This window comes from Mustela putorius, unplaced genomic scaffold (assembly GCF_011764305.1).
Source record: "Mustela putorius furo isolate JIRA1106 unplaced genomic scaffold, ASM1176430v1.1 tig00003853_pilon_pilon_pilon, whole genome shotgun sequence".
Lineage (NCBI taxonomy): Eukaryota > Metazoa > Chordata > Mammalia > Carnivora > Mustelidae > Mustela > Mustela putorius.
In genome coordinates this window covers 56941185-56962006 of record NW_025422005.1, presented here as the reverse complement: position 1 = coordinate 56962006, position 20822 = coordinate 56941185, and the positions used below count along the sequence as shown (strand labels likewise).

The following is a 20822-nucleotide window of genomic DNA, read 5'->3' as shown; positions in this document are numbered from 1 at the left end:
CCAGACCAGCTGAAGCTGAAAGCCTTGCTCCTAACCACAAAATCTACAAAATCTCTCTTCTCATGTTGTCTTCATAATAAATAAAATATGCATCTCACTATGACCTTGAGCAACTCACTGGTACTTTTAGGGAAATCATGTACTCAATAAAGTAAGAGGTATGAGAACTAGCATCAATTAATTCTTGACTAGCAGTGCTGGGCTCTTCACTTGTTACTCTGTGTCTCTTATACTATATAACTTTAAAACACTCCCATGAGGGAAGTTATTATTGTAGTTGTTCCCATATGAAAGAGGGAAACAAAATCAGAGGGGAATGGAGAAAGCTGTGGACCTACAAAGCTCACAACGTAACTGGTAGAGTAGAATGGAGAACCAAACACAACTGCACAGCCTTTGTCCCACCCACGCCTCAAGATGTCTCCTTGGGGTAACATAAGCAAGGTCTCTTGGGAGAACTCAGCTCAGTTTAAACAGAGAGCAATATTTGTATAAAGAAGGAGCAGAGAATAAGTTTGAGAAACTTGTAAGTGGAATCTGAAGGTTTGTGAGCTTCAACTTAAGATGTTAAGACCTTTTATAAACAGTGGGAAACTACTGGAGCTCTCCCAGAAGAAAAATTAATTTTGCAAAGGAGGCGCTCACAAAGATTACCTTGATGGATGGGTGAGGGAGACTAAAGTCAGAAAGACCAATTACAATAATACACTAAATTCTTACACACTAGGAAGCAGGCAGGCAGAACAAGGACAACAATAAAACAACTTCTGAGTGGGGCAGTATTTTAAACTGACAAAAACTTACATTTATTTTGGAATTTTGGTTTATCATCTAATATAAAGGGAGACGATAAACCTGGCTGAATGGCAGATCAGCTCTTAGCACCTCCGCTAAACAATAGTAGATTTAAGTCCACAATCACCCTCCATTCTCTACAAATTCATATAAGAATCCACAGTCCTTCCATTTTAAGAATCATTTTTGTAAGCAAAGATTTTCCTCTAGTTGACATTAACCATATTTGTGGTATAAAGAAACCAAAGCCATGATCTCATAAAATATATAAGATAAACAATGGAACAGTTTGCTAATTAAAAATTTTAGAGGGATGTATTTCCTGGTAATAGTTCATATAGCTCTTTCTGAATTCCCCGGTGGCTGGCTATGTCATTTTGACAAGGTCAGTGGCCCTCATTTAACAGGCTGCAAGTGCTTTATCACATATTGTACTTCTAAGAAATGTTTATTACTCTGATGGCCCACAACTTATTTCTGACCTCTGCAGCTTCTTTCAAAGCTTCTCATTTTATCTTTATGGTGCAAATGAATGTCTATATCATAGATACTTCCATATGTGATGGGAATTATTTTTATAATAGTTGCTTTATTTACAAATATATATGTATATATAGTATGCACAAGATATAGACTATCATCTTTGCAAAAACTTTATATTTCATCTAGTCTGAAGTAGTGGTAAATGTATCCCTGGAGAAAAAAGAAGGATTAAAATATTCCACAATATGAAATTATCCTTATGTAATAAAACTTTCCTTTAACTCTCTAGCTTTTCAACAAGAAACAAAAGTACTTTTTTATTTTTATCCCAAAAGAAATGGAAAATCAATAAATTATTGTCAATGGGGAGGAGATAAGGAAATGTGACTTACATGTCCAAAATATCACTAGAACAGTGGTGTGCTAGATACTTTCTTTTACATAAATTATTTAATCACTACAACTATAACTACAATGAGCAGTATTACATTCATTTTCAGGATTAATGAATTATGATATAAGAGTTAAAAATAATTGTCCTAAGGTTGCCTAGAAAGGAAGTAACATAAGAAACTTTAAACCCATATATTTGTTCTGCCTGCAATTCAACTATGCATGTCACTAAACCACAGATGCCAGCAAAATTAAATTTTGACGGGTATCTAAAATAGAAGACCCCCAAAAAACTGTTAAATATTTTTGGCATATATGATAGTAGAGAAAAGAAATAATCATTCTGTTTACCTTTGCCTCTGAAGCGTTTTTTTGCTGCTCAGCCTGGAGTCCACTTTCACAAAAAGTGAAAACTGCCTCAATAGGATATTTAGGATGAGAGAAGTCATCTCAACGTCCAACAAGTACAAAAACCAAAACCATCCTAATGAGCTGTATTCAACAAAATGAGTCTTTTCATCTGCTTCAGATTATCCTGGAGTTGTGTTTTCTCTACAATTTTGCTTATTTAGCTGGGCACAGAAGATATTCATTAAGAGGCAGAATTGGCAGTCCCAAATACTTTCTGTCTTGAAGCCTCAAATATACACTGATAATTGGTGTGATAAAGTGAAACCCTCTTGAGAGTTTTTGTGTGGATATTATCACCCTTTGACAATCGAAGAAAAAAAATGAAGAGCTAATGCAACGCAGCCCTACTTATACTCATTGAACAATTCAAATGACTTTGCTTTACTCTAAATTTGTTCGATATCTGCAGCTGAAATTAAATGATATCTACATTTTCTTGCAATTTCCTCAATTGGGGGTAAAGTATTTTTTTCTGTTAAAAAAGGAAGTGAGAGATTATAAAATAATTATACTTTGGCATGATAATTCTTGAATATAAAACATAATTTTCAAGCACAGCAGTCTTACTTGTCTTTTATGCATTGGGGTTGTTTGTGCTATTTCATTTGCTAAAAGAGTGCCACAATTATAAAAGTGTTTGAAAAGCACTCATCTAGTGGAGATTGTGTTACCATCCAAAGTAGGAGTCCAAGTGGCTTCAAAAAAACACCCAAGGAAGTTCAACATGAATGATTTAATCTGTTTATTTTTGAAGAATTTATTTTAATTAGAAATACTCTCAATTTAAATGATTCCACCTGTCAATACAACAAAACAAAAACTAAAAATGTTCTTTGTGAAAAGATGGTTCATGAAATAATGGTATTAATTCAAGGTGCTAGGTAAAGTGGACACGAACAAAAAAATATATATATAAGGTTTAAACATTAAAGGGAATTTCAGAATATAGCTTTATCAACTGAGTGTAATCTCAAAAACTCCAAAGTATATCCATTCTTAAAATCTAAATCATTCCACAGATCCTCCAGGTTTTCATTAAAAAATAAAACTTTATTTCATAACTAAACTTCAGTACTTTGAAAGAAATTCTGTTTCCCCAAGCTAAAACCAAATTAGTATTAATCTAAATTTCAAGATGAATGCTATTTTTTTCCCAAGGGCCACATGCTAGGAAAATAGCCATGCTAGGGAAATAGCAAGACAGAGTAAAAGTAATCCATCTCAGAAATTTATAAAATACATTTCAATTCAATCAAAGGACTAAAAACCCAAAACGTATTTGCAAGTACTACTGTATTAAATAGATCTTCATGCTGGCCAGGATAAACAACAAAAACCAAAAAAAAGGGCTCCTGGGTGTTCAGTGGGTTAAAGCCTCTGCCTTCGGCTCAAGTCATGATCCCAGAGTCCTGGGATTGAGCCCCTCATGGAGCTCTCTGCTTGGTGGGGAGCCTGTTTCCTCCTCCTCCTCTCTCTCTCTCTCTCTCTCTGCCTGCCTCTCTGCCTACTTGTGATCTCTCTCCATGTCAAATAAATAAATAAATAAAATCTTAAAAAAAAAAACAACAAAAAACAAAAAGCACCAAAGAAGAGACTAGAGAACTCACAGTTGATACTCATTGTCGCTATCATCTTTGGTGCCAGTCCACCTGAAAGCAATTATGTTAAGGTAGGAAAACTCAAGAGTGTAAGTGCTGAGAACACTACAAAGGTAGGCAATAATTGGAAAAGATTCAGAGTTCCTAACAGCATTACTGAGCCTTAATCCTAGCGTGGATGTTTAGCCGTCTATTTTCTTTCCATGCCACTCTTGATTGTGTAACTTGCTGTGGCCAACGGAAGTGAAAGAACACAAAATATGCTGTGTGAGAAGATTTCATGGAACTTGATGGCTGGTGTGGCCTCCTGTTCCTGCCCTCTTCCAGGGGAACAACACATCGCAGATAAGGGCTACTCCTTCAGGTTGGATGCTGGAGGTTGGAAGACGGTGAACACAGCCAAGCAGGATTGTGGCTACCCACACATCTCCAAGTGAGAAATAAATCTCTGTGGTTGTAAGCCACTGAAAGTTTTGGCTTGTTGGTTACCGCTGCAAATGCTAACTGGAAGGAGGAGTAAAATAACTATCTCACTCAATTAAGCCACTAAGTGTTGGTTACTTGCAGCTGAACACATTCCTAAAGAATGTATCCATAATATGTACATGAATGAATGATTATCACCTATACATGCACTCTCCGCAGCAACTTACAGTGTGTCTTAACGGACAAAACTTTGTGCCAGGAAATCATAAAGGTAAAGGCCTCTAGGCAAGGGACAGCACACAGAGGATAACTTGCAAATGTATGAGGCCTTGCCCGGAGAAGTCCACAGTACGGATACCTGGATAGTTACAGAGCTACAAGGTGCTACAAAGTACTTGAGATGAGTTGTTTAAACAAATGCTATCAAAGGGTAATAACATTTTGCTCATTTTAGGAAACCAAATATAGAAGTATCAGGAGTAGATGGTTCTTTTCAAACTTTAAAGCATAATGGAGAAAGATGGAAGAAACTAGAATTCCGAAGGAAAGGATATGCACTGATGTTTTCTTTTCATGCCAAAGAATAATTAGAAGAAAAACTATGATAGCAATATAAGGTGAGTCACTCAGTGGGTTAAAGCCTCTGCCTTCAGCTCAGGTCGTGATCCCAGGATCCTGGGATCGAGCCTGCATCGGGCTCTCTGGTCAGTGGGGAGCCTGCTTCCCTTCCTCCCTCTCTGCCTGCCTTTCTGCCTACTTGTGATCTCTGTCAAATAAATAAATAACACCTTAAAAAAAAAAGAGCTTTAATTGTTTCCACCACAAAAGTATTCACTGCATTTCCAGTAATTTTTATATAGGGATTTTTCATTTTATAGATTGATGCACTGATTCATGTTTCCTCAATATGTCAGCCACTTATTCAGTTTCCTTTATATTAGTGTCAATATTCTAGTTGTACTTGAATAGATTAGCTCCCTCTCCAAGTTTCCCCAGACAAGAAATTGTTCCTGTGTGTATCCAGTTGTTCCTGTCAGAAATCTTACACTAGGTCTTGATACTACACTTTTACTTACTAGCCATCTCCCAATATCAATTCAGCAATGAATCCAATAGGTTGTACAAAGCACATCTCAGCTCTAGCCACCTTTTTCCTTTCCACTACCATAATCCTAGCTTGAGACACCTTAAAGTCTTGCCCAGCCTACTGTAAACATCTCCTAATTTACAAAGCCCTACTTCTACTCTGGCCTTCTAATACATTGTAAACATAGCTGCCCAGATGATCACTTAAATATATCAATCAGTTCATAACCACTCTTCCATTTAAACATGCTTCATGACTTTGGATAGGATGTATGATAAAAAAAAAATCTTACACTTTTAACCTGGTCAATAAATCCTGAGATCATCTGGCTCACAGCTGGCTCATTTTATACCAGTCTTCATCTGATCCCTAATATCCAGCCACACCAGCTTTTTTCCAATCACTCTGCCCTCCAGCACACCATCTCCTCCTGACTTACAGTCTTTGCATATGCCATTTGCTTGGCCTAAAATTTTCCCGATTCCTCCCTTTGCCTGGCTAACTTCTATCATCTTTGAGGTCTTATTTAAATAACAGCTCCTGAGAGATGCTACTTCTCCTGCTCAGACTTTATTATATTCATTCTCAGGACCTTGGTCTTATCCTTCTTAGTTCTTTGCATAACTTGAAATTCTTATATCCCTAGAATAATTATTTAATGTCTGCATACTCTATTAGTGCCATGGAAACAGGGGTCACATTTGTAATCAGCCTTGACTATAACAGGTTCTGGCACAGAATAAGAGCACAATAAATATCTAGAATGAATTAATTAATACATAAACATATAAAACTTATCAAATGGAGAAAATTTTGCAGATTCCAATGGATATGTTTTTTTATTATAAATACTGTTCCAACCATCTGCAGAATGGGAAAAAATATATCAAATATAAAAAAACTCATCTGTTTACAAATCAGAGGAAGGGTTACTGCACTGTACAAGAATAGTAGCAAAGTTCTTGGACTTCCGGGGTACCAAAATATGAGTGTATACTAAATTAAAAATTGAGAAAGTCAAAGTGCTTGAAACCTTAAAATTTTCTCAAGTAGACTGACCTTTGTGTTTTTCAAAAATAACTTTGCTAATTGTTATAATTTTAATCAATCATTAAATAGAATGCATTTTAGTATTAAATTCTAAATAAAGGCATGTTTGAATAATGTCCCATAAATTGGACATCAGGATTTCACCTGCCCTAGAATTTCATTCAGTAAATGAGTGAAAGGTTAACAATACCTCATCCCCAAATCTTAACACAATACTTTATTTCTTGTTCATAATACATATTGAATACATGTGTGCAGGAATGACTTTATTTGGTGGTGTTGTTCAGGGACCATGCTGATAGAGGGTACATCATGACACATGCCTCTATAACTGCTATATCAGGAAAAAACAAAGAGCGTACAAGGCCATAAATTCTTCTATTCAAGAGACTCCTCACTTTTTGCTCCTATTGCACTGGCCAAATTAAGACATTTACCATGCCTCACATCAAAGATGAACTGGTAAGTATAATCCTATGATACTGGGTGACTTGGTGGCTCAGTTGGTTAAGTGTCTCCTTTGGATCAGGTCTTGATCCCAGAGTCCTGGGATCAAGCCCCAAGTGGGGTTCCTTGCTTGGTGGGGAGCCTGCTTCTCCCTCTGCCTGTTGGCCCCGTTTGTGTGCTCTATCTCTCTGAAAAATAAATAAATAAGAACTTTTTTAAAAATCCCATGATGGTCTTAGAAAGAAAAGAGAAAAAGAAATCGAAGGGAATACCAATGGCTACAAGAGTCATTTAGAAAAATTCAGAAGCATAAGTGAAACCATTCATTTGCACAACATGCACTTTTTCTGCGCTATGCTGTGAGCTAGTTTGCCAGGGATAAAAAAAAATCAAGTAAGCTACTATATAGGTGGTGGTTTTGGAGATAGTCATTCAAGAAAACAGTTACTTAACAATGCTAAGAATGACACATATTCACATATTGAATTATCCTGAAAAGACCAACTACCCACAAAACATATAATTTTTAAAAAGGGGACCATTTTAGAAAGCTTAATCAAGGAACTCTAAAGTTTCATTAAACTACATGAAACAAGATGGGATTGGGAGGGAGACAAACCATAAGTGACTCTTAATCTCACAACAAACTGAGGGTTGCCGGGGGGAGGGGGTTTGGGAGAAGGGGGTGGGATTATGGACATTGGGGAGGGTATGTGATTTGGTGAGTGCTGTGAAGTGTGTAAACCTGGTGATTCACAGACCTGTACCCCTGGGGATAAAAATATATGTTTATAAAAAATAAAAAATTAAAAAAAAAAAAAAAAAAAAAAAAACTACATTAACATCCTATATATTTCTCATTCAGACAAGCACTCTAAAAAGAACTGATCAACTTTACAATGATCTTTACTCAGCTAAAGGGTAAATTTCTCACTTGATTCAGATCCAGAAGGAACCACAAAATGCTTCAAGCAGTTCTTCAAGTAGCAGCATAGTTTTTTTGTTATCTTCCTTTTCAGTGCAAATACCAGAAGCTATCATATTAGTTTTTATAATGTGAGCATCAGACTGTAATTCTTGACTCCAAATAAAATACCCACTAATAACACTATTATGCCCATTGTTAAGCAATAATATGAGAAATATTAGGTAACATTTAAGACAGAATATTCATCCATACTCCCCGAATCCACGTTTGACTGTCTTTTTCTGCATTCCTGTTTTTCACACATGATCAAATAAAAAGAAATTCTATCAGGAAAAAGGGGAAGAAGATTAAGAACACATTACATTCTTAAAATTATGGATAATTTTACACATGCAAAGAAGGCATGCACCCTCGAGGCTTGTGGCTGTCCTGGCCCCATGCAGAGCCAAAAAGAGTGCCAAGGGCATCCTCAAGACTGATCGCAGAGAGTTATTCTGTTAGCAGTCACTGTTCTACCATGTCTTCAGGGCTGAATTTATGTTAATTTTTAAATATTAGAGAAAGTATATACCTTATAACTGCTACAGAAAACAAGTGCCCTTGGCCCACTCAGAAGACAAGTGCCCTTGTAGATTAGACAGGGATCTACCAAAAGTGTACCTGGAACTAAGAGCTTGACATATATACCATTATATTTAGGAAAAACAGACATTAAACACTGCTTATACAAAGATTGTTCTAACTTTTTTAGACCACCAGCACATTTTAGACTTCAAGAGAAATGATCCTCAATTACCATCTCCCTAGTTTTTCCAACATACTTTCATAAATGAGCATGTACCCTATGCCAGTACAGAATGTGATCCTGTTAATCTATATTAACTATTAATAAATACTGTTTTCTTTGTGATTTTTACATAGAAAATGGATGTGTGTTGCAGTTCTGCTAGTTTCTTCTTGTTCCAAAGTGCAAAGACACCTCACCTTTGCACCTCTCCTCCTTTGTTCATATCCTACGTTAATGTCTACTGTTTTTTAGTTTCGGCAGCTGTTTATTGTCTGCATCAAGCAAATCTCAGCTATGTTGAAGTGGAAAAAGCAAGAAAGCAGGTTAAGTAAGCAAGTAAGGAAGCAAACACAAACAAGCATACTCCTTGTATTACACGTCTAAATAACATCTCTTTAATAAAGTTAGATACTTGGAAAGATAAAATGGTATTATTATGGAGGCAATTCAAATCCTCGACTGGTGAAGGTTGACATCTTGTCTTATCTTTAACACCAAGTTTTAGGACATTCAGATTTTGTCATGTAAAATGGTGTGTGGGATTATATTCACAGATACAGAAATATGTTCCGTTCTATCACACCCACGAGTCCCAGAACAGTACACTGAAAGCTGGCATGAATAAAAACCATTCTACAAATGAAAAGCATAGCTAATGTGCTGATATGTAATGCACTAATTTAGTCATCATGGTTTTTCTGCAATTTTAAACATCATTGCGGCACTGAAAAGTTCTAATCTGTCTTTTAAAGAGGGTCCTTAGATGTGAAGTATGTAGGTATATCTTGTTAAATCAATAATTTAGTTTGTAAATATTTCTCTATGTCATTGCTTATGAACCAAAGGCATATTTTAAGAGATGTAGATCATAATTTCCAAGGTGTTTTATTATCTTTGCAAATACGTTTTGGCAGTAAGTTAAAAAAAAAAAAAATCCTGGGTGCCTGGGTGGCTCAGTGGGTTAAACCGCTGCCTTCGGCTCAGGTCATGATCTCAGGATCCTGGGATCGAGTCCCGAATCGGGATCTCTGCTCAGCAGGGAACCTGCTTCCCTCTCTCTCTCTGCCTGCCTATCTGTCTACTGTGAACTCTCTCTGTCAAATAAATAAATAAAATCTTAAAAAAAAAAAAATCCTGCCCTAAATTTCCCAGTAACCAAACTTCTTGATAAAGTGGACTCAGAATTTTAGCATTAGAAAAAAATTAAGTGAGAAGTATTTATTTCAAATTTGTTTCATGAAAGAGAATTAAGCCATAAGAGTTATATAAACAGCTATTTAACAGTAAGAGGGAACTTGTTATTTCAAAGGACACTTCAAAATGTAATTTTGTAATGCAAAAATATTCACAGAAATGAATATGCTTCACAAATTCCTATTGTATTACATTTTGTTTTCTTGACTAAAATTTTTTCTTATCAAAATCTAAGACAATATTATATAGAAAGTCCTAACCTCCATTCAAATCATTCTTATTTTTTGGTAAGAAACCTCAGTGATTGATCCTTAATGAAATTAGCAAATTTAGGAAGTAAATCATTTTTGTAAAATGAATTAAAAATTTCTTCATTATCCAACACTAATTTAGTGGGTATTACATTAAAAAGATCAATAATTTAAAAGAACACTTTAATTTTCATTAAAAAGGACATAGCATCCAAATTTAGAATGGTTTAATATGAGTGAAATTAATTCCATATTTCTTAAATAAAGGTATCTTTAAAAAGTAAAATAGCTAATAGACATGAAACTTATAGTATTAAACTGCTTAGACAGTCAAATCAAAATGGTAAGATAAGATGATCATCCAAAACACATAGCCCAAAATTCAGGCCAAAAATGACATGAGAAAGAGATGCATTTTGGACAGGGTCATCATATTGGCTGGTTTCATTAACTGGATTTATTTGGGCTAAGCTTCTTTTCCCTATTTCCTTTTTCTCAAATGTAAAGGACTCCAATTGTTCCAAGAGTGTGATTTTTTACTGGCAGAGGTTGGGAGCCAAGAAATCTGGTTCTATTTCTATTTCTCTCACTAACAGCTATGTGCCCTTGAGCAAGAAAACAAACTTAGCAGGGCTCAGTTTCCTCTTTTGTAAAATAGGACCAACTAGAGACCTTGCTATCTCTAAAGTGTTATGAACTCATGAAATAAGATTATAGTTCTCTGTGTGTGTGTCTGCGTGTGTGCATGTGTCTGTGTGTGTTGCAAAATGGAGCAATTATAGCTGTATGTGTATGTGTGTGGTATGCCAGTGTTCAATATGGTATTACCCTAAGGACATTGCTAATATTTAACAATCACTCAAAGTTTAAATAGGTATTTGATTTAATTACAATAGCTTTTATAATTGTCTTAAGAAATTAATCACACTTGAAGTAAGGAAGAAAATTTTTTCATGTCTTGAATTACACTGACTCAGAATAACACCAGAGTAAATATCCAATATGGTATCAGTGCTCAGAATACGTATTCTGAGGGGCATCTTCATCCCACATGACTCTGTAAAATGCCCATTTGTGAAAAGAGCTACAATGTTGAATATATTCACTGCAGAATACTCAAGAAGCTACTACTCAAGAAATCTAATTATTTTCACTTTGAAATAATTTAATTGCACTGTCACCTTAATTTTTTAAATTCACCTGACACATTTTAGGTTTATGTCCACTACTCTTCTTTTTGGTGCAACACAGTCTTCATAACAGTTAAGCACTATCTCAGGAAAGTTTATTTCTTGCCTTGCTACTACCAGACATCTATAGGACATTTTGCCACTACACAAAATTATCTTTATCTCTTTCAATATGATAATAGTATTTAAAAAATTGTAATTTTTCTTGGTGAGGTAGGCCAAACAGCTCATTTTCAACTGTTTTTCTCACCATTTCCTCTGCAAGGACTGTGTTTCACCATACCACCTGTGAAAATTTCCTCTCGCCCTGTGAAAATTTCCCAATGATACTGATAGTACTTATACTTATACTACCAGTATTTTCCTCTTCATGTCAGCTACCTCTTTTCCATAATTGAATTGAAACTTATAATGTCTCACGTGTTTACCTCTTGGATAACACAAATTCAATTATCTCTAACTGAACTCTCTCTCTCACACACACATACACACACACACACGTTCTACAATTCCCTTATTCTTTAACAAATTTGTTATGCTACGACTTTGGGCATGGTATCACTATCTTCTGATGTTAAATATGCTCTCCATCTTACTGAACTTCAGATAGGGCAAAAATACCCTGGCACAACTGAAGAAACCACATCTTTAAGAAGAAAGTAAATGAGTTCCTTTTAACAATGTAAGCATTTACTCTATTGTTAAAATATTTAAACAGATCATGTTAATGCTAACATAAATTCCAATACTTCATCTGTGGTAACTGCAATTGCCTCCATGTGTATTAAAGTAAAATAATAATTTTGTATAGATTTTAAGTAATTTATCAAGCAGTGAACAATGTAATGAAAATGAGTATATGCAGGAAATCCTTCGGGTTATTAAATTTATTTAATATTTTTTCCATGTGTCATTGAATAATAAATGATAATTTTCTATTATGGTTAATAATTTAAATAGCACATACCTCTCCAGGGGATTATATATCAAATATATCATCACAGTTTCAAAGTAGAGATGACAGCTCTTGACTTAAAACTTGCTTTATTGAAAACTTCCTTAATGTACATTTATATGACAGATTCTAATAGCTTATTAAATGTTTCTGTCATGAATTAATTATCAGGAAGATAAGCAGCAGATCTTCTGTACCATATTAAATTGTGGTCACAAAAGTAATATAGTGCTTTATCACCAAATATGTAAATATCTTTGAAAAGCTTTTTCAAAATATTAAATTTTCTTTATTTACTAGGAATAACTCTATGATCTATAGATTTCAGTCATTTAACAAGTGTTGATTTATGTTTATGAGGGAGAGAGCATAGTATGAAGAAAAAGGTATAGAGGCCAAATCTACATACAAAGCTCTATCACTTTCTAGCTGTGTGATGTGGACTTGTCATTTCTGTCACTGAATCTTAATTCTGTAATCTTTCAAATGGTGATAATAATGCATTTTATGACTATTTTGAAGTAAAGCATCTGAATTATGATAGGTGTTTAATAATTGGTAACTGCTATTATAATTATGATTATAGTTCATGCACTATGTTAAGGGAAGCAAGATGACAAAGAATGGCTTCTGATCACAAAAGCTCATGGATTTCTGAGCATAATCACTTAATTCCAAGATAGGAAGTAGATATGTTTAACTTTCAATGGCACACCTTAAAAATATACTATGCCATCACAATATACAACACCTCCCACACAAACATTACTATAGAAAAACTGATTTGTATCAAAAAGTTTATGTCCCACTCCTCTAAAGTATTTCCAAATCATTCCTCATGCACCACTTTGTCGTCTTATTGGCTATGCACTAGAATTATAAATCAGAGATTATTACTACCTCAATTTTATAGCATTAAAAGCGACTAATTATATTACCAAAGATCGATGTTTATTCTAGAAGTAAGAAAACTAGTTTTCTAAGGTTTTCTTACTCCTCTTTCACTACTTCAGGATAACTCACTAGAGCAGTTTCTATAAAATATGACTATTTGTAATGATTCAAACCTGATTAACCAAACATGCCTAAAAACTACATAAAGGAAAATTATTATTGATTTGGGGTCATCCTCTTCCAAACACTGTTGATTTACAGTGCACTTTTGAGTCTTCCTTGACAGTTCACAATTCATTATTTTAACAAAAATGCAGAAACTACCATCTTTGCCTCCCCTGTCTGCTTTTGTGTGTCCTCAGAATAGAATTTAATTGTTATACTATATGGTCAAATTGTCATTTTAATATTAAAATTCAATTTTTTAAAATCCTGAGGTACTAAAACCTCTCCATTAAGCAGTGATGTGGCCCTAGTTTTAAGAGATGGAACATTAAAAAAAAAAAAAAAAAAAAAAAAGACTTCAGGGTTCTCAGAAGATCCTAGAGTCATCTCCAAGTAATTTCCTTGGAAATATGAACTACTTAATGGCCATTTGGCTTGGCACAAACTAAAGGTCTGTTCTGTGTCACAGATTTGAATTAATGATCTTCCTGGGGACATTGCAAATTCACATGACTGACTAGAGTGGCCCAAAAAAGAATATGGGTAGTACTCTACAAAGCAGTCATTGTTACTGGAGAGAACAAATTTCCAAATAATGTCTTTTATTGATGGTGTGATTGCTATAGCTGTTATACTCAATGGATAGCATATATTTTTTAAATGAAGAATTTTCTGAAAATTATAAAATAATTTATTGAAAGAAGAAAATGTAAGAGGAATCCAGAAATAATTCAAGTGGTAATTCACCAATAGTTAGTCTTTGTGTATTCTATTAATTTGGATATGGAATGAAGTTGCAATGTCATGGAATGTGTGATCCATTCTTTTGTTAAGACCATAGTCATCCTATGATGTAATTTTGATACATCAATTATCAAGTTATCAGTCAAGTTAAAATGTAACTTATCTTCAAATTTTTAAAGGTTTTAAGTCATGATTAAAGAGACCAAGTTTTTATATCAATATTACCATGCACTATGAACTGCAAATAAGAGAGAACTAAGCAATACCCCTCATATGGGTAAGACAGTTTTTTAATGACGTTCATAAATGATAAAAATTCATAGTATATTTACGTGTATCTTCACAATTTTTTTTAATTCCAAAAGCAAACAAAAATTTAGACACACAAAAACTTTAAGCTATGTTCTGTATTTTATAAAGGAAGCAGAAAAATTAAAAGGACTTTGTAGGAATACTTCCTACAAAAGTAAGTATTATAAGATTTTAATTAAGAAAATTTTAATGCCAGCCTAAAGCAGTGCTGAAATTCTGAATAAAACATGGCTACTGTAACTGGACCAGGTTTTTTTCTTTAAGAAGTTGTTTCTAATTCTGAAGCTGCATATGTGCAGGCACACGTGATGGAGAATAGAAGGGTTGCCATGGTAAGTACACATCTTTTCTTGGACGGTGAAGTATAAAAAAATATGTATAAAGAACTCTCACTTCATAATATGTCATGGAAATTGACTCTGCTTTCCCTACCACCACATATTATATGATGCAATGCAGTATAGTACAGAAATAGCCCGCATTTTAAAAACTTCAACCCATTAAGATGGCTTATAAAACACGGAGCGAGAAAGGAAATAAGAAATCTCCAGGTCAGGTAACTCTATTTAAATGGTGGGTCTAGAACAAGTTCTACTTCCATTAAATTAATAAATAATCACACCTCGGGACTATTTCACAAGCCTGCAGACATCTCCCCTGGAGTCCAAGTGCAAATACTGCTACCCACTCATTTCAATATACTTTAGCCCTACAGACTCTTATTTTCAAGGGAAAATAAAAGCATTCTAACATCCCTACTTTCTCATCCTTGCCCAGGTGCGATTAATGATTTTCAGGAAGCAGAGATTTGACCTCGTCTACTGTCTTTTGCAAAAAGATCTTGGGCTGATTTTCCTGGAGTCGGTGAAGTCAGCTCGACGCCTGGATGGAGGCGTGACACGGGCTGGGGAGGTAGAGAATCTGTTGCGAATAGCAGCAGGTTCTGAGGCGCTGGAGAACCCACGTGTGCCGGGGCTGAAGAACTTTTCTGCCACGTCTCCCGGAAGGAATGCCTCACTTTTAAATAGGGGACTAGCTGGGGCGAGGGGTGGGACGGGAAGTGGGCGGTAAAAATGGAGAAGTGGGCGGCAGAGAAGGTTCAAACCCTTCATAGGTACGTGTCTACCTGTGCTCTTCTACCTTATATTCTCTCCCCTGGTTAACTTTATTATTTTTCCCTCTAATTGGAGGACTTAAGCGACCGGATGCTGAGCATCACATAGGCTCAGCCTGGAACAAAGAAAATCGAGTTCCTAATACTGTCTCTCTCCCGTCGGAGAGATCACGTGTCCTGCTTTCGCTGGAATGCACTCTTCTCGCCCACGCTATAAAATCTCTATTGTGCTTAGAAATTTTGCCAAGGTTAAAATGTGATCACATACGAATTGTTTTTCATTTATCAAGACCGCCACATTTCATCGTAGACAGGTACACATATTTACGTACTGACCCAGTTACCACGGCAGGTAAACTCGATGTGTTTAAAGTGTGGTGGGAAAGTAATCAGAAAGAGCAGGTGGAGGACCTTTATGCCTCCCTGACCATCCCCCCGCCCCCCTCCCCACACACACACACCCTGCATCATTTCTAATCCCTTTTGAAGGAGAACTTCGAAAGGAACGTGGGAGTCGCAGATGGTTCCATTCTGAAGCCGATTCCCGGGAGTTGTGAAAGTGACCCCTTCCCTTTTCTGCCTGGCGCTGCGCCCTTTCGCCCAGCCCGCTCGCTTTGTGACTTGGTGGGGAGGAGACAGTGAGGGAGAGGGCGGAGGCGGGTCCTTTATTCAGCCCTGATGGCCAAGAAGTAGTATAATGAAGCAGTTTTGCAGCCATCGCCGTTATGAAGTCACACTATTTTTAAAGGCATTTTGTTCAACCCTCATCCCCTCACCCGCATTCCTGACTCGGCAAACAGTAAGACTAGAGACCTTCGGGAACCAATCTAATTGTCCGTGAGCCAGGATGCCATGATTACCGTAATGTTAATGTGCTTCCCTCTCTCTTTCATCTTAGGATCCGAAACTAGTCCTGCATCCTTAATGAGTCTAAGAGAAGGATGCAAGATGCTGAAGGGGGCCCAGCTCTGGGACTGGGAATAGTGCAGGTTCACCAGCTTCGCCTTGCAACACAAAGGAGATGTGTGGGCAGGAGTTGTCTGGCTTAGGGGGAGAGAGGTATCGTTCTCCCTGACTCTCTGGAAAAGCTTTCACTCCATTGCTCCCCCACTTCTTTCTGTCCTCCAATCTGTCATACTCCTCTTCTCCTCCATTCCCCAAACCCCACCCTTTCCCTTCAATCCCCAAGGCATAAAGATCTTCTAATTGCATTTTCCAAACAAACGGACATCAAACAGTAATGCTACACCGTCCAAGATAAAGGAACAAATGCGACCTGCCACAAGTGTGTGTGTGTGTGTGTGTGTGTGCGCGCGGTGTGTGTGTGAAACAGAGAAAGATAGCGAGAGACGATCAAATGGGAGCTTCATCCTCCAGATACCTCTGAGAAAAAGCTCACTGAAGATACCCAAGATAATAAAGAGGAGCTAAGACTACCTCGGCTAGATCAATGGTCCCAGTACCGGCGCCCAGCACTCGCTCTTTACCTTTCCTTTTCGCAGTATGTAACCCTTTAGGGTCTCCCGCCAGCCCAGGCCACTCGGTGCTCCCATGCACCCACACAGCTAGCACCCATTTCCAAATGCTCCGCAACCTACCACATCCCCGCCGCCTCCGCGGGCCACCTCGCGAGCAGCTCCCTTGAGAGCGCTGAAGGCTCTTGTCCTCCCACCCCCGCCCCCCTCCCCGCGGGCGCTTGTGTCCCACACCTCGGGCGCTCACTGTCACCGAAGCCACAAACGGCGACCCCCCCCCCCCCGCAACCTCCCTCCCCGACACGAAGCAAGAGTGTGCTACTCACATCGCCGGGAGAAACTGCCCATGAGGTTTTGGAGAGAGTGAATCGTGCAGCTGCCAACGCTTATTCCTTAAAGTGTTCGGGGGTCCGCAGTGGAGTGGGCACGAGGGTCCTCGCAGGAAGAGAGGAGGGGTGGAGTAGGTGGAAGAAGACCAGGAGAAAGGGGATTCCAGGCAGGTGCCGCGTTAGACCATGATGCTGCTGCCCTTCAGGTGGACCGCTGGAGAGGTTCCGGCGGGAAGCGGTCGAGGGGAAGCCCAAAGCGCTGCCCGGGAAGGCAGGAGCGCATTCACTCCCTTGCCTCCGCCTGCCCTGCGCGCCGCGCTAGCGACCGCAGCGGCGGCGGCGGCGGCGGTGGCGGAGGCGAAGCTCCTTCCCCACCCCCAAAAGGCTCCACAGACAATAAATTCCAGGCGGAGAAAAGACGAGCAGAAAAGGCGAATCTTGCACCCAACTCTAACACACCCTGCCTGCTGCTGGGCGAGAATCCCCGGGGACCCGGCGCAGCCGCGGCTCTGAAGAGCCAAGCGCTCCAGGGTCTGCAGGCGACGGCGGCGGTCTTTGTAGGTGGCTGCAGGTCCCTTCGGCGAGAACCCGCTACCCAGGGACTGGGTGTCGGTGGCTTCAAGCCCAGGGTTCGCCCGGAGTGGGGGTCCTCCTGCGTGCAGTGGCTCGACGCACAGGTGCCAGGCTTGGCAGGCGAGGAGACGCTGCTCGTGGCTCTTGGCTGTGTCTCCCCGCTCTCCCCGCCCCCTCTCTTTTTTCCCACCCCCTTTTCCGACGACACCAGCTGCAGCTGCTTCAAAGTGTGAAAAATGTCAAGGAGATTTTCCAGCGATAAGAGGGGGTGCCCACTTTCACAGCCCTCGGCCCCTTTTTGAGATCCTCCCCTGCCTCTCTGACCTCTACTTGGGCTCCCCCAAATTGTGAGAAGAAAAATCCCAGTCCGGCAGAGAACTGAAATGCTCGCCTCCTCCGGGCTTGGTCACAAGCTGCTTTTAGAGAACGGGACAAAAGGCCGAGCTCTCTGGGTTCCTTTCGTCGCCCACGATGCTCCAGGCAGGTGCTCGAGGCACCGTGCCTGGCAGCTCTCCGCCACCGGCTCCTCCTGCTGCCGGACCGGCCCGTGGCGCTGGAGTGGCGCGGCGCGGCGCGGCGTCCTGCAGCGCGGGCGACTCCGCGGCTGTAGCTGCTCCGGGCCTCTGCGCCTCCCGGAGCGCCCCTGCACCCGCACCAGCTCAGTGACGCTGCGCTCGTGGCTCCGCAGGCTGCTGCTCCTGCTATCTCAGCAAAGAGGCGGCCGGGAGCGCCTCCTCGGGGTTTCCTCCCCCGCCCGCCTTTCCTGCTGCAGGTTGTTGGCTGCCAAGGAGAAAAGTCTCTGCTTGCGGGTCGGTCACTTCGTATCAGTCAAGCCAGCGACCTTTGTGCCTGCTCTGACATTCCCTTCTCCTTCTGGGGCCGCGGATGCTAGCCTGAGAGTGCGCAAAAAGAGAAGGGGTTTCCCAACTACCCTTCATGGTTTCACCGCCACTCCTCTTGCTGTGAACACACACTCTCACTCACACACACTCATATGCTCCTTTACATAAAGGCACACAGAGACACTTTATTCTCACACACTTCTCTTCAAACTCTTATAAGCAGCAATATGTTAAGAAACATATAGATGAAGCTAGTACTACATTTAGACTTTTCTTTTATTCTCAACACCCATCTGATGAATTCTTTCTTTGACACTGGATTTATTGTGTTGGAATCATTCTTTTGTGAAATATAGGCGATAGGATTTGTTTGTTTGTTTCCTCCTTATGGAAGAGAAAGAATCTCCCTTTCCTTATACAGTCAGACCACACGGCATTCAGTTGCCACTCTGGGTGGGTGTAAGCTCACAGCCTGCTAAAAAGAAAATGCACTTGCTTATATTCTTAGATTTGCAATGCTAAAATCTTCAAGGTCAAAAACGTTTCTGACTGCTAGGGATTATCTAGGAAGAGATTTTGCAGATTACAGATTTAATCTGCATAGCGCCAAGAATGAGGATTATTTCCCACATTACCTGGGGCACGAAGATGGGCTAACTTATAAGGACAACTTCGCGTTATTTCGTATCATTTGCATGTGGAAAGGAAAATATATTTTAAAAAGTCTTATCGTTTTTACAATGTATTATAAAACACCACGGGTGGGGGGGAACTGTCCCGAAATGGCAAGGAGATTAAAAAGAAATTGTTATAGTGATAGATTTTTGAGCTGACCTCTGTGGAGCTCTGTTTTTGTTTTTGTTTTTTCTTTTTTTCCAATAGTTTTGTCCTTGCAAATATATTATCACATCTCAGTGTCTCAGCTCGATGGAGTGAGATGAAAAATTTTAGGTACTGATTGAAAATATAAAAAACTAACCTCACACAACAATTATACAATTGTAGCAATATTTTATAAACTTCAGTTCTTTTAAATAAGTTTACATAGAATTTTCACTTTTTTAAAACTACCTGGTGGATAATGTTATCTACACTTATAGGAAGGGCACAAACGTTCAACCAGAAAGGTACCCAGCTGCCTTGTATTTTAACTCAGAATTTCTTATTTTAACTCCAGGATTCATTTCCTCGTATCAAAATATTTGAGAAAAGGTCTTCTACTTAAAATCATAATTAATTATGAGTAACTGCAGATCCTTACAAACAGGCAACATACCTACCAACATACCTACAAGTGTCACCTCACATGTGTTAAATGGAACTGTTTTCCTAACTCACTACAAACTTGTGAGGAAATGCCTTTCCAATGGGGAGAGATATTTTTTGCAACTCCAATTAAAAATTGATGATGTTCTTATAATATATTTCAAAATATATGTCCTCCTTTTCCCTTTATTTTATGTTAGAACCTTGATTTCAGGTCATAAATACTCAAATAGATAAAAGATTTAAACTATGTACAGATGTGATGTAGTGCCTACGATTTTTAACAACATGATTTTAGCATTTAAAAAAAAGGAAACGAAGGAAGTAGAATATTTTCTGTAGAATAGGCTTTGGATACAATGGTCCATTTTTTTTCCCCCTAAGATTCATGAATCTGGAACAAAATGTGGCTACCTTCACTATTTAAACAATGAGGCATACTGAAGAGATTTCAATGCTTTCATAGAATTATGGAACTATTGAAATGCAAATGCAGATGCTGTCTTTAAACTCCAAGTTGCCCTGTCATCAACCCTCTGGAAATGCAGATGACTGTCTGAAAATTGGAGAAAGAGAAATGAATATCCTCAAGCTGTCATTCAAGCAGAGGTCTAACACTAAAAATAGCAAAACTTTAAAAGTTAGACCAAGGAAGTTTTAACAGATTAGCTGTTCAGATTACGTCTATGGATGGCTAGACATTATTACTCTCCATAAAATTTTGTAAATTGTTCATCAATGCTTTTGACCCACACTACTACAATTATTGAAATGATCATCTATTCCCAAGTCTAAATTACTTGAAAATAAAAGACATGTGGTGATATTAAACAATCAGGTGCTAACTATCTTCCTAATGTTTCTCTTTGGAGGCCTGAAATGTCACCCTGTCTTAAATATTTCCTCTCTGGCAATTCCTGATTAAAGTAAATTTACTTAGGGAAAGCAGAGCACTTTTTGCTTTACCAACTGTTAATATCTCAGATACTGGTTAGAGACTGGTCCTTGGGGAAATAGAAAAACATTGTTAAAATTTGATGTATGGAAATACAGATCTGAAAAGCTCATTGCTGGTAGAGTTTGGTAGGACAGGATCTTTATCAGTGGGGTACT

At 38.4% G+C, this 20822-nt stretch overlaps 1 protein-coding gene across 4 annotated transcripts in view; it reads right to left on the bottom strand.

Annotated features, from left to right (window-relative positions):
* The window catches only part of LRRC7 (leucine rich repeat containing 7), a 572538-nt gene extending 555423 nt beyond the window's left edge, over window positions 1–17115 (bottom strand). For all 4 annotated transcript variants that reach the window (XM_004762996.3, XM_013061642.2, XM_013061643.2 and 1 more), the window contains exon 1: window positions 17026–17115. In XM_004762996.3, coding sequence (XP_004763053.1) covers window positions 17026–17027 — 2 coding nt within the window. In that variant the 5' untranslated portion in view covers window positions 17028–17115. The remainder of the gene's footprint in view (window positions 1–17025) is intronic.
* Between the last annotated feature and the right edge of the window lie 3707 nt (window positions 17116–20822).